We start from the raw sequence: 12,500 nt of genomic DNA, 5'->3' as shown, positions 1-12,500 counted from the left end.
CTTTTTGCCCCTCCCCCATCTCAACCAGGTGTATTCATCCTGAACCTCGTGTGTCGTGACTCGGTCTTGAGGGAAAGCGTGCTGCAGCGTGTGAGCGCCGTGTTCCCCGCCATCCTCTCTCGAAAGATTGAAGGGGAGGTCAACGAAGTCCTTCTGTGCTCTCGTGGAGAAAAGGAGACGCCGGATGGCGCCCGCATCCTGACATCCCTGAAGCAAGCAGCCAAGAGTCTGCAGAGCGCACTGGGCTCTGACCGGACCGGAACCAGCCGCAGGCCACATATAGACATTGTAGAGCTGTTAAAAGACCTGAGAGTAGAGTGACGTGTGAAGGGGGTTTAATGAGACTGATTTTATTTAATCAGTCTCATTGAGATTAAAAATCTCTTTTCTCTGAGAGACCTGAGAACAGGAAGCAGAGACAATGAACAACGAAGACAACGCACAACTAAACAACACAAGGAACTGAACATTAATGAACATTTACAGTGATCATAAGATACATCAAATAATAAAGCTTTAAAATCTCCAAGGGAAAAGTCAGAGTCTAGCCTGAGGGCAGTTTCCAGTTCATTTCATTTACATGGTGCAAAGTACCTGAAACCAGTTGTGCCAGTACGAGTGTGAACCTGAGGGTTGGGTAGTTACTGATCTGTGGACACTGGATTTCAATGAGAGAAGAGATGTGAGGGATATGAATGAATATTCATATGAATAACATGAGAAGTCTGTTTCCTCCTGACTGTAGTGAGGTGCCACGCAGAGAACAGTGATGAGTCCGGTATCTGTCATGTGTGATAAAGCGTAATAAACTATGATACACCGGAGCAGAATATCTCCACAGTGGAGGACAGACATGAAGGTGGACTGCACAGTAGTTGTACGGCTGGAGGAAGACAGACGCTCTTTAATTCTGTACAAGAAGCCAAGTTTGATTTTTATTTTCTGAGTCAAGTGTTGAATATGAACCTTATATGACAAAAGTCTGTTGTCGAGCCAGATCCCTCAGTATTTGCATGAATCAGTGAGGGTGATGTGAGCCATTTAAAGTTTTAATGACAGGATGGTCAGAGTCTCTGGTGGATGGACCTTTGTCTGCATTTAAGACTCATTTGTGATTAAGGAGGAGACAGTTGGAAGTCATCACAAGCAGACTGAAGAGAAGCAATATGATGTAAAACATTCTATCACAAGGATTTTATCTTTACATCTTAATGGGGTGCCTCTACAAAAAATGAATTCCCAGTGCCATTAGTTATTGAGCATTTGCTATTATTATTAATACTATTATTATTATCATTATTATTATCGTTATTATTGTTATTATTATCATTATTATTGTCATTGTTATTATTATTATTATCATCATTATTATCATTATTATTATTATCATCATTATTATCATTATTATTATTAATTCGTGGTTAAAAGTAGGCCTTAGTTTGTGTCCCACTTTAGTTTCCACTGTAGTTACTACATGGAGCTCAGTTACTCCCTCATTGCCAGGGAATGCAGCCGTGTTATTTACAGTAGATGAATGTCCACCCTGGTTCCAGTGGCGGGGTTTATGGGGCTGCACGGAGCCCCGCCCCTCTGGACGTGGAGCCGGGAGGAGTGAGCGCTCCCCGGTGTCTGGTGAATCTGGGTAACTTTCATTAAGTGGTTTAAGAAGTTTGTCTGTCTTCTGCGTGAAGGGGGGTTTCACCGAGCTAAAGTTGCTGACCACTGCGCATGCGCCTCAGAGTGGATTCCGTTAGCTGTCAAAAGTAGAAGGTTTTTCCTCCGTGAAAACGGACCGAACTCGGTTTAAGCTAGCTCCTCTAATGTGTCCAGAGTTTGAGGGAAACGACACACCGCGACGTTTTGGAGTTTTAAATAACCACACGTGTCCACAGCGAGCTGTTTTCGGGGACTCTCGGACCGTGAGGACTAACTCGGAGTCTAGCGTCCGGTACCAGCAGCTCTAACGGTAACGGGACTAACGGCTGCCGGAGGTTGTGGACCTTCACGAGTCGCTACTGAGAATCCAGTTTTATTTCCTAGATTTTTCTACGTTTCACTAATGAAAATACCGTGAATGTAAGTAACCGTTAAGTATGTTAGCTGCTCGGTGGACGGGTGTAGTCTAGAACCGGAGCACAACTGGGTTTAAAGGGGCCGGACAGGTAACTGCCGCGCCGTTGCGATGGGCAACCACGGGATGGAGGATCTGATCCCGCTGGTCAACCGCCTTCAAGACGTCATGGGCAGGGTGGGGCAGAGCAGCAGCCTCCACCTGCCGCAGATCGTGGTGGTGGGCGGCCAGAGCGCGGGAAAGAGCTCCGTCCTGGAGAACTTTGTGGGCAGGTAAGTCTCACACCACGAGCTCTGAATGACGTGTATCTACACAGTCCCCGTAACTGCTCACTACAGGTGGGTAAGGTGTAGGTAGTAAAAACAGGTACTACTTTCTAATAAAGCATACTAAATGATTAGTTATGGCTTTATTAACTTTATTAAATAATTTAGAGTAACTTTTTATTCTTGGCTGTCATTAGTTTAATACAGAGAACAGGTATATATATATATATATATATTCATCACCACATTTTAAATTTGACATCAGAACATGGTGAAAACACAAGGAAAGGTAGAAAACATTATGACTTTCTTGTTTATAACAATGTTAAGTTCTCTTAAATGGAAATGAATACAGGAGCCATTTCATCCTACTTATTTATTTTTAATTTTCTTAAATCTTTTCTTAAATTTTCTTAAATTTTTTTTTTTAAATCTTTGTGACTTATTGGATTGAATTGTGGAAAGTTTTCTTTTATTTAGGGCTGTAGTATGTATTAGTTTAGTGTTGGTGGATGTGCGTCATAGGGGTTGTGTTGTGTATTGTGAGTCTCATTGTGAGTATGAATGATATGGATGTGTATTGATGTACCTCTTGAGGAGCCATTATTATACCACAGTGACTAATGTGGATCTAACTAAATAAATAATTATTAATATTATTAATAATGCTGATGCTTTATATATCACATATATCATATATCCTGAACCAAAATCCATTAACAACAAACAACTTGTATAACCAGATTTGATAGCTATTAGAAAGCAAGAAACCCACCAGGTTTTATTAATATTTATAACAGTATTATAAAAGTATATATATAAAGTACTTTTCACAACCTGGCAACCCAATGTTTGTTCTGATTAATGGCTTATAACTGATAATAAAGCATTAGTAAATGATTCATTAATCATCAATAAAGCTCTTGGTAATTCTTTCTTTCTAATACTTCCAGTAATTACAGCATTAGCCTGCACATGCCTTTATATATAGTCTGTGGTTACAACTGATAAATCCTTTATAAAGATTGGATGACCTGATATAACAGTACTGTTTGAAAGTACTACCAAAAGTCCGTTATATCTTTCGAATAGTCTTCGCTAATTCTAATAAAATACATTAAAATGTTTGAATTAATCAGTGAAAATGTGAATGTTTGTGTCCCTAGGTTCAGACTTTGAATTTGTAAGTTACTGCTTTTTGTTTGTAATGCTCACAGCAGAGCCATGGGGGCTGGGACATTCCCTAATACACACAAATCCCATTGAATTGAAATGAGGACTTTAGGCTTTAACTGTAACGCATCGTTGAAATCAGTGTGTGTTCCTGCATGATATATCATGGTCTCTGCACCAATGATATGGCTATATTTGTTGGTGTCAAGTGGTGGATGCCAGAGGTGTGTGTGAGACAGCAGCCAGGACCACAGCTTATCTCACACACAGCCTCTGTCTGTAAAGGGCTTGAGGTTAACATGGCTTTTGAAAAGTAATGAAAGGAAATGAAAACAGAGCTTTGTTGAGTCACACCTTATTCTGACCTTTAACGGATTTCACGCTCCTAAAAATAATGCAGCCCGCTCATGAATAACTGGGTTGTTTGGGTAAAATTAAAAATGCAAGTGAGAGAGTTTGGACAGTTCATGAGGAGAAAGTTATTTCCATCTTGTCAGAAAGGAATGCATGTGAGTTAATCAGTAGTTTCCTATAGATAGAGGAGACAGCGAAGCTCTGTGATCAGGAGGAGACATCTGTATTGTCCAGAACCATCCGGGCCTTAACGTGAAGCATTTCCAGGAACTGCAGTTGGCCGTTAATGCTCGCTTTCCTGAGTGTGTATTGATATTTTATCACGTACCTCACTTCTTTGTTTCAGCCATGACTGTGTTATGACACCCGTTTTGTGGAGGGCTGTGCCAGCTGTTTGATCCGGGACAGGATGTAGTAAAACAAACTTCCTGAATCTGATTTTAATAGGAAAGAGGAGGATTACATTTTGACAAACTGCATTCTGTTAATTTATGGTGAACATTACATTTAACTTGTAGTCTTTATATAAATCTGACAGGGCTGATCATATGGCAGAACGTTTCTCAACCTTTTGTAGTTGCTGATGTTTTGTCATTTAAAGTAAAACTAACACAGACTTTGTTATGCCAGTAGAAAATAATACTGCTGTAGTGAAATGGTCTTATCTGTGCATGTAATATAAAGTCATTCAAATGGTGGAAGTTAAGACTCTAGTACACATCAGTATCACATAGCAGTGGCAGTTTGCTGTGTGTGTGTGTGTGTGTGTGTGTGTGTGTGTGTGTGTGTGTGTGTGTGTGTGTGTGTGTGTGTGTCTCCTTGGTCAGTTCAGTCTTTCTTCTCCAACAGAGACTTCCTCCCTCGTGGCTCAGGAATTGTCACTCGCAGACCTTTGATCCTCCAGCTGCTCCACGCTGACTCAGGTGGGTAAAACACTCATATTCACTCTTTTAGTGGATGTCCTGTCATTCTGTTATTTAAAGCTGCCACCAGATGGCAGTATGATATTGAGACAGTATTGTCATCTAATGTTCCCAACAGTAATATTGTGTTCTGCGTTTGTGGCCCTCTGACCTCAGCAGCAGGATGTACAGCATGATCTTCTGGAAACTTGCTAGAAGAGTAAAATTACAATTAAACAAACAACATTGTGTGTCCTAATGTGTTTTATTGGGTTCTTATGGCCTGAGCCACAAAAACGTAAAAAAAAGCAGCTAACATTTTTATGCATTGTTCACGCTGATATTCAAAAGACCCCCCTGGAATAATGATCAGAGAATGAATCCACTCTGATTTAACAGGGGCTTTTCTTCTACTTGTTGTGTGTCTTTCCAGAGTACGGTGAGTTTCTCCATTGTCAGAGAAAGAAGTTCACAGACTTTGATGAAATCCGCAAGGAGATAGAGGAAGAGACGCGCAGACTCACAGGATCTAATAAGGGAATCTGTCCTGTCCCCATCAACCTACGGATTCATTCACCACATGGTAACACAGTGTGTGTGTGTGTGGATGTTCCACATATCCATTCACATATATTGTCTGTTTCTCTGACATGTCTATGACCTGTATGTTGATCTGTACTCTTGTGTTTACAGTGCTGAACCTGACGCTCGTGGACCTTCCCGGCATCACCAAGGTGCCTGTAGGAGACCAGCCGGCAGATATAGAGTACCAGATACGAGACATGATCATGCAGTTCATCTGTAAGGACAACTGTCTCGTCCTGGCTGTCACACCAGCCAACACTGACCTGGCCAACTCTGATGCTCTCAAACTAGCCAAAGATGTCGACCCACAGGGTAGTACGTGTGTGTGTGTGTGTGTGTGTGTGTGTTTTCACAGCATTACATTCAGATGTTTGTGTGTAGATGTTGGCAGGGTTGTTATATATTGTTCATGCTCCCACAGGTTTGAAATCTCATTCAGAGACTAAGACATGTCCTCTCTCTCTCATGTCCCCTTTAGGTCAGCGGACAATAGGTGTAATCACTAAGCTGGACCTGATGGATGAAGGAACAGATGCCCGGGAAATACTGGAGAACAGGTTGCTCCCTCTGCGCAGAGGTGTGCTGCTGTTTGTGTGCATGTGTGTATATGTGTGTGCATGTGTGTATATGTGTGTGCATGTGTGTGTTCCCATGGCGTTGAGCCATCTGGCTGCAGTCCAGTCACACAGGAGGCTCTTTGGACGGGATCATGATTGTGTCTGTTATCACCAGTCAGAGTCTCAGTCTCGGCCAAGCACCAACATGGCTGAGACAAATTAAAACACAAATCACACATTTGGGGGTGATTATAGAATCAGATTTTAATTTTAATTCTTATTTTAACAAGATCATTATCTTTTTCATCAGACCAGTTTTTACTCAGAATGATGCTGAGATGCTCGTTCATGCTTTTATCACTGACAGTTTAGACTATTACTATTACTCCCTTTTCTAAATTAGCTGAAAAGTCTATAAGAAAACTAAACCCTGTTCAAAATGCTGCGGCCAGAGCCTTAGCTAAAGTAAAGAAGGTCAACCACATTACCTCTGCTTACCCCTCACATACTGTTCATGTTTCTGCCTCCACATCACAGTAAGAGCTCCCTCATAATAAGAGTCTGTTGTGAATCTTGAACTACAGATCTATGTAGAAAGTATGAACAGCCTCTCTGACATTAATACATGGAGGATTAACCCCCCCCCTCCCTCTGACCTCTGTGTGACCCCTGTTCCTTATGTGCACCATATATGATCACTCCTATGCTGTTTGACTCTGTCACTGTTTCCAGATCCCCCCATGACCCTTCAGAGACCAGCAGGTGCCTGTCTCTGGGGGAACCTGGGCAGATGTGGCGGGAACACAGACAGTTGTGGTGACGGTGTCGAGGTCCCCCTTGAACTCTGTCACCACTGTCCCATAACAAATACACACAGACAGGGCATGTACAGTTTCACAGTTTCAAGATCCCCTAAAACCTCCATGTTCCTTCATCTGACCCACAGATCTAATATCTGTGGATCTACAGTCCACTTCCATAGATACGGCTCAGACATTCACAGCACCTGTACAAAAGTATAATATTTTAAAATATTTGAAACATTTTGGTGTATTTTGGGTCACTTTAGGAAAAGTCAAACTTCAGGCTAAAAGACGTTTCAGATATTTTTATTGCTGTTAAACGTCAGAACGGGTCAAAGGTGACCAGAACAGTGTGTAAGGTTTAAGAAACTGCACTTCTACCTTTTACAATTGATTTTAAAAGTCTTTAAACTAAACTGTAAATGGCCTCGCTCCTCCCCACAACAGATATTCACCCACATCACTATGGTCCTCCACTCCTTTCTTTTAAATGTTCCTTGTATTTCCATAGCTCCTAAACTCTGGAACACACTGTCTCTGGACGTTAGAACAGCGAGCTGTCTTGGCCTTTTCAAAAAGAAATTAAAAATCTGTCTTTAATTTGGAGTAATATTAATTCAGATTAATGTTCTGGCTTTTGCTTCAGTTTTCAACTTCTAATTATTCGTTTTTATCACGTCTTTCCCCCGTGTTTGTTTTATATCATTGACTTTTATTCATCATTTTACAGTTGTAGTACATTTTTAATCCGCACATCTTTTTTGTGCGTGTGTGTGTGTATTATTATTCCCCCGCCAGGGAACAGTCAGAGCGGCAGCCATTTTGTTGTCAGGTTGTCAGTCCGTCCGTCTCTTTCTCATGGACGTAATATCTCAGTAACACCTTGAAGGAACTTCTTCAAATTTGGCACAAACATTCACTTGGACTCAAGGATAAACTGGTTAGAGTTTGGTGGCTAAAGGTCAAAGGTCAAGATCAGTGTGACCTCGGTAATTTTGCAAAAATGGTTAATATTTTATATGAGTGGATAAACAGGGATGTAATCTGAAACTAGTCTGAGTGGCGGAGGGATACGACCACGAGGAGGTGACTCTAGTTTTAATGTGCTCCGTGAAGCACGTTGGGCTGCATGTGTGTATGAAAGGTGCGATGTAAATGAAATGAGTTGTGAGTGTTGTGTGGAGGGAGACAGAGGCGGCAGCTCCCGGAGCAGTGCAGTACAGACTAAAGCAGCACCAGGTGCTGGCTCCTTCATGCTTCTCTTACAGTATTAATGCATTAGCCATGGAAGCCACTGAAAGAACTGCCCTGTAACAGCATAGAGCTGAAGCATTAGATATGGAGCCTGCTACTATTACATCTATTACTATAGTAAATAGGGGATTTGGCCAGCTTTATACCATGTGCTCTGCTGTTGTACAAACACACCCACTTCCTGCTTGTATGCTGCAGTCGTAATGGAACAAATGGTGTTCTGGGAAGAGTTCCCAAGGACATGTCACAATGCAAGTTGAATCTGCCTCACAAAAGAATCTTTGATTGTTCCTTTTTTCTTGTTGCACACTGTCTTCCTCACATGGATCACATGCTCTTCACCCCCCCCCCCCCCCCCCCCCCAGGTTACATCGGGGTAGTGAATCGCAGTCAGAAGGACATTGATGGGAAGAAAGACATTAAAGCTGCTCTTCTTGCAGAGAAGAAGTTCTTCCTGTCCCATCCGGCCTATAAACACATGGCTGAAAACATGGGCACCCCCTACCTACAAAGAACACTCAACCAGGTTAAAGATGCACACACCTCCAGAAAAGTAAACACGTTGTGTATATGTATTCCTACTGATAGTGTTTGTTTGCAGCAACTGACAAACCACATCCGAGAGACTCTGCCAGCCTTCAGTTGTCATCTGCAGAGCCAGTTCCTGGCTTTGAACAAAGAGGCTGAGGAGTACAGACAATATAGTTCTGAAGACCCTGCACGCAGGACCAAGACCCTGCTACAGTCAGTCACTCGCTCAATCGTGTGTATGTCCGTTTATTCTCTTTTAAATGAGTATCCATCAGTTTCTCTCCCGCTCTGTCGGTTTCTGTCGTCCAGGTTAGTTCAGCGCTTGGCCGTCGACTTTGAGAAACTCATCGAGGGCTCAGGAGACAAAGTCGACACTGCGAATCTGTCCGGAGGTGCTCGGATCAACCGAATCTTCCACGAGCAATTCCCCTGTGAACTGGTCAAGGTGTGTGTGTGTGTGTGTGTGTGTGTGTGTGTGTGTGTGTGTGTGTCTGTGATGCTGTATGTGCATTAATAACTGACAGCACACTGTCTGTCTTCAGATTGAGTCTGATGAGAGGAAGATGCGGCAGGAGATAAACTACGCCATCAGAAACATCCACGGCGTCAGGTAGACTCTGGCGTTCTGAGCATAGATCCTGTCACATCACTCAGTGTTTGTTTGTTTCACCTTTCATGTCTTTGTCTTCTTACAGGACAGGTCTGTTCACTCCTGACCTGGCCTTTGAAGCCATAGTGAAGAAACAGATATCACGGTTAAAGGGGCCATGTCTTAAATTTATTGACCTGGTCAGTCAAGAACTAATCACCACTGTGTACGAGTGTATCAACAAGGTATAAAAGTGTGTGTATCATGTGTTGGTGCAATGTACTTTACACCCCAAGGTGTCTAACAGTGTCCAGGTCTGTTCTCTCTCTCTAGCTCAGTTCCTTTCCCAAACTGCGGGACGAGACAGAGAGAATTGTAACCACTGAAATCCATGAACAAGAGAATAAATGCAGAGATCAGGTCATTCACAAATCAGTTTGACTAAACTCTGATTTCTGAGTGATGAAGTTCTGATTCTCACTGTAATAATGTGTGTCTGCTCTGTTCAGGTCTTGTTGCTCATTGGCATCCAGCTCGCCTACATAAATACCAAACACGAAGACTTCATTGGCTTCACTAAGTGAGTAACCTCATCATTTTGATTCCTCCGCCCGGCGACAGTCAGAACCGGAGGCCATTTTGTTTTCAGGTTTTCCTTCCGTCCCCTTCTCATGGACACGATATCTCAGTAACTCCTTCATGGAACTTCTTCAAATTTGGCACAAACATTCACTAGGACACAGGGATGAATTGATTAGACTGTGGTGTTCAAAGTTCAAAGGTCAAGGTCACTCTGACCTCCCAAAAACACAGAGCACAGTAATTGTAACTAACTTTCACACAAATGGTTAATATTTTATATGACTGGATAAACAGGGATGTAACCTGGAACTAGTTTGAGTGGCGGAAGGATACGACCGTGAAGTGGTGATTCTAGTTTTTAACATTAATGAACTATAAGATATTAACAAAGTAATGGAGTAAATAAACGTGCTCTTCCTCTCTTTCAGCGCCCAGCAGACGTACAACCACAGCAATAAGACAGGGAAGGCAGGAAACCAGGTGAGACTTTCACCAGCTCTGTGTTCATTATAACTGATGTCAGAGGTTTAGCTTACAGTATCTTTAACCATGTTGACTGAGAGACATTCAGTCCATCTGCTGATCAGTTGGTCCATCCTCAGAGGATGTGTCCCGGTGACCTTCGGTCTGCAGAAGTGTCACCACAGGGTTTAACTTCCCACTGAAGAGCCCAGTAATTTTAGCAGCTTCACCCTGAGACCAAAAAGTAAAGCTTTGTCACTTTTAAGCAAAACAAACCCACGTCTGTCTGTTAATGACAGTGTGCTCCTCTTAGAAAGTCATATATGAAAACATGATGTGCTGCCAGCTCTGTTCAGTGCATATGAGCTAAAGCTTTCTCATTGACCTCGAGTTACATGACGACACTGTCTCACATGTGATGCGTTAATCAATATTAATCAGAGTCATAGCTGCAGACAAGTGGGAGATTTTGTGTCGTTCATATTTTTCCTGAGGGGGCTTTTGGGTCCGATCATGCAGCCAGAGTTGATCTTGGCTTTTGACAGGAATGTGTGTGGAGCAGAAAGGAGCAGGTTTTTAGTCTCAATCAGATTTGATTTATGTGTGACATAATATTTATGTGACACATTTGAAGGCAGGGATAATTAGAAGCACAATCCCAGTTTAATTGTTTTTAGTCAGTAACCTTGATACATGATGATCACATTAGTAGAACAGCAGTACATTTTAATCACAGCTTTAATGGATTAAACGTATGTGTATAACTTTTCACATGTTTCTATGATAGTAATGTCAGCGTCATCCCAAAAACATAATTTTCTAGTTATACACATGTTTAATTTGACTCCTTCATGTGTTTTCCTCCAGGGTGTGGCTTCTCCCTCCAGTCTAATAGTAGGAGACCAATCACTTTAAGCCTTGTCACTCACTGCTGCCTCTGCTGGACATGTGTGGGCAGGAGTAAAGGCTTGTGGGCTGGCGTGCTACTGATGGCAGCACACAATCACTCACAATCACTCTGGCTTGTTGTAGCTTTATTAATCTTCTCTTTCATCCTCTGTAACTGATTCCCTGCTGACGTGTCCAACTCTTCCTCTCAGTGACCGTTTGCAGGATGGTCTCAGCCCACTAACCTTCCCCTGCTCCATTACTGTGGGATATTTCCTCAGTCTGCAGGATGTTGCTTCTTCTTCTGTTTCTTATTCACCACACATCTGACTGGTGTTGCTATGCTTACTGTGTTTGCCTTTATCTTTCTGACCAGTTAAGTCCGCTGCTGGTCAGTTTCGGTGATTGCCTCATGGCTGCGTACTCTATCAAATATATTTCACAATCATCTAACGTTTTCCTCCAGTGTCAACTGTCTCTTTACTCTTCATTTCAGCTGCAGGGTTCCACATTGTGTGTCCTGCTTTTCACTCTCATAGGAGTTTTACTTGCTATGTAATTTACCATAAACCTGTCCTCTCAGTGCCGCTGATGCTGCTGCTGTGAGTCCTGCCATCTGAGTCCTTACCCTTCGCTGTTGTGCAGGTCATTCGTAAAGGCTGGCTGACCATCAGCAACATCGGCATCATGAAAGGCGGAGCCAAGGAGTTCTGGTTTATTCTCACTGCAGAGAGTCTGTCGTGGTTCAAAGATGATGAGGTGAGTCTTCTCCTTATTCTGATTCCTCCTCCTTCTCTCATGCGTTCACACAATCAGATTACACCCAGATGAGTTAGAATGTTTAATGACAGTTTATGTCCTAATTCAGAAAATCAAAACACAGCAGCACACGTGTTGTCACATCTTTATTAACTCATATTTGAGCTTGAAACAACATGTTCACAATGAAGTTTACAGATAATTGAGTAGAAAATCTTTCATGTGTTGATACTGGAGTTGGATGAAGTGTCCTGGCTCTGATGTCAGTGGGGCTGCCATCTGTCTGCCTGTCTGTGCCTGCTGTACAGGAGCAGAAGGTCTGCACAGCAAGTGTAGACAGGCAGACACACCACAACAGTCTCATCCTGTCACAGCTGATGTCATGAGGAGAGGGAGGGACAGAGAGAGAGAGCGCGTCGCAGCATCTGTCTACTGATACAAACAAACACCTGTAAACCTTCACATCTGGATGAAACTGTGGACAGTGCTGCTGTAGGTGACACGCAGTTGTGTAATGTTCGACAGACACGGAGTGGTGGGTAGAAACAGTACTAATCAGTAATTGTTCCTAACTCACTGAAGCTCTGTGACGTACCTCACCACGAACCGTGTAACTAAGAGAGAATCTTTGACCCTGTTTCTGTTTTCTTTGCGTTTCTCTCCTGCCACCTGGACCTGCAACTGAGCCCCTCCATTTCCCCCATTCATTCCTCTGACGACCCCC

At 42.7% G+C, this 12,500-nt stretch overlaps 2 protein-coding genes across 6 annotated transcripts in view; both read left to right on the top strand.

Annotated features, from left to right (window-relative positions):
• The window catches only part of mettl13 (methyltransferase 13, eEF1A lysine and N-terminal methyltransferase), a 4,643-nt gene extending 4,103 nt beyond the window's left edge, over positions 1–540 (top strand). Inside the window, exon 9 of the mRNA XM_023424245.2 lies at positions 29–540. Coding sequence (XP_023280013.1) covers positions 29–321 — 293 coding nt within the window. The 3' untranslated portion in view covers positions 322–540. The remainder of the gene's footprint in view (positions 1–28) is intronic.
• Positions 541–1,639: 1,099 nt separating this feature from the next.
• dnm3a (dynamin 3a) overlaps positions 1,640–12,500 on the top strand; it is a 21,551-nt gene continuing 10,690 nt past the window's right edge. Inside the window, exons 1-15 of one of the 5 annotated variants that reach the window (XM_023424189.2) lie at positions 1,642–2,343; positions 4,714–4,787; positions 5,200–5,349; positions 5,460–5,663; positions 5,830–5,928; positions 8,331–8,491; positions 8,567–8,709; positions 8,806–8,941; positions 9,039–9,106; positions 9,192–9,330; positions 9,419–9,505; positions 9,595–9,665; positions 10,096–10,147; positions 10,997–11,023; positions 11,663–11,776. In XM_023424189.2, the coding sequence (XP_023279957.1) occupies positions 2,183–2,343; positions 4,714–4,787; positions 5,200–5,349; positions 5,460–5,663; positions 5,830–5,928; positions 8,331–8,491; positions 8,567–8,709; positions 8,806–8,941; positions 9,039–9,106; positions 9,192–9,330; positions 9,419–9,505; positions 9,595–9,665; positions 10,096–10,147; positions 10,997–11,023; positions 11,663–11,776 (1,686 nt within the window). In that variant the 5' untranslated portion in view covers positions 1,642–2,182. Of the gene's footprint in view, positions 2,344–4,713; positions 4,788–5,199; positions 5,350–5,459; positions 5,664–5,829; positions 5,929–8,330; positions 8,492–8,566; positions 8,942–9,038; positions 9,107–9,191; positions 9,331–9,418; positions 9,506–9,594; positions 9,666–10,095; positions 10,148–10,996; positions 11,024–11,662; positions 11,777–12,500 lie in introns of all 5 variants that reach the window. The other 4 variants (XM_087178758.1, XM_087178756.1, XM_087178759.1 and 1 more) reach the window with 4 other exon arrangements.

This window comes from Seriola lalandi, unplaced genomic scaffold (assembly GCF_002814215.2).
Source record: "Seriola lalandi dorsalis isolate HSWRI2012SDOR001 ecotype SW California unplaced genomic scaffold, Sedor1 jcf7180002054722, whole genome shotgun sequence".
Lineage (NCBI taxonomy): Eukaryota > Metazoa > Chordata > Actinopteri > Carangiformes > Carangidae > Seriola > Seriola lalandi.
The sequence above is the reverse complement of the archived record's forward strand: the minus strand, read 5'-3'. Positions and strand labels throughout refer to the sequence as shown.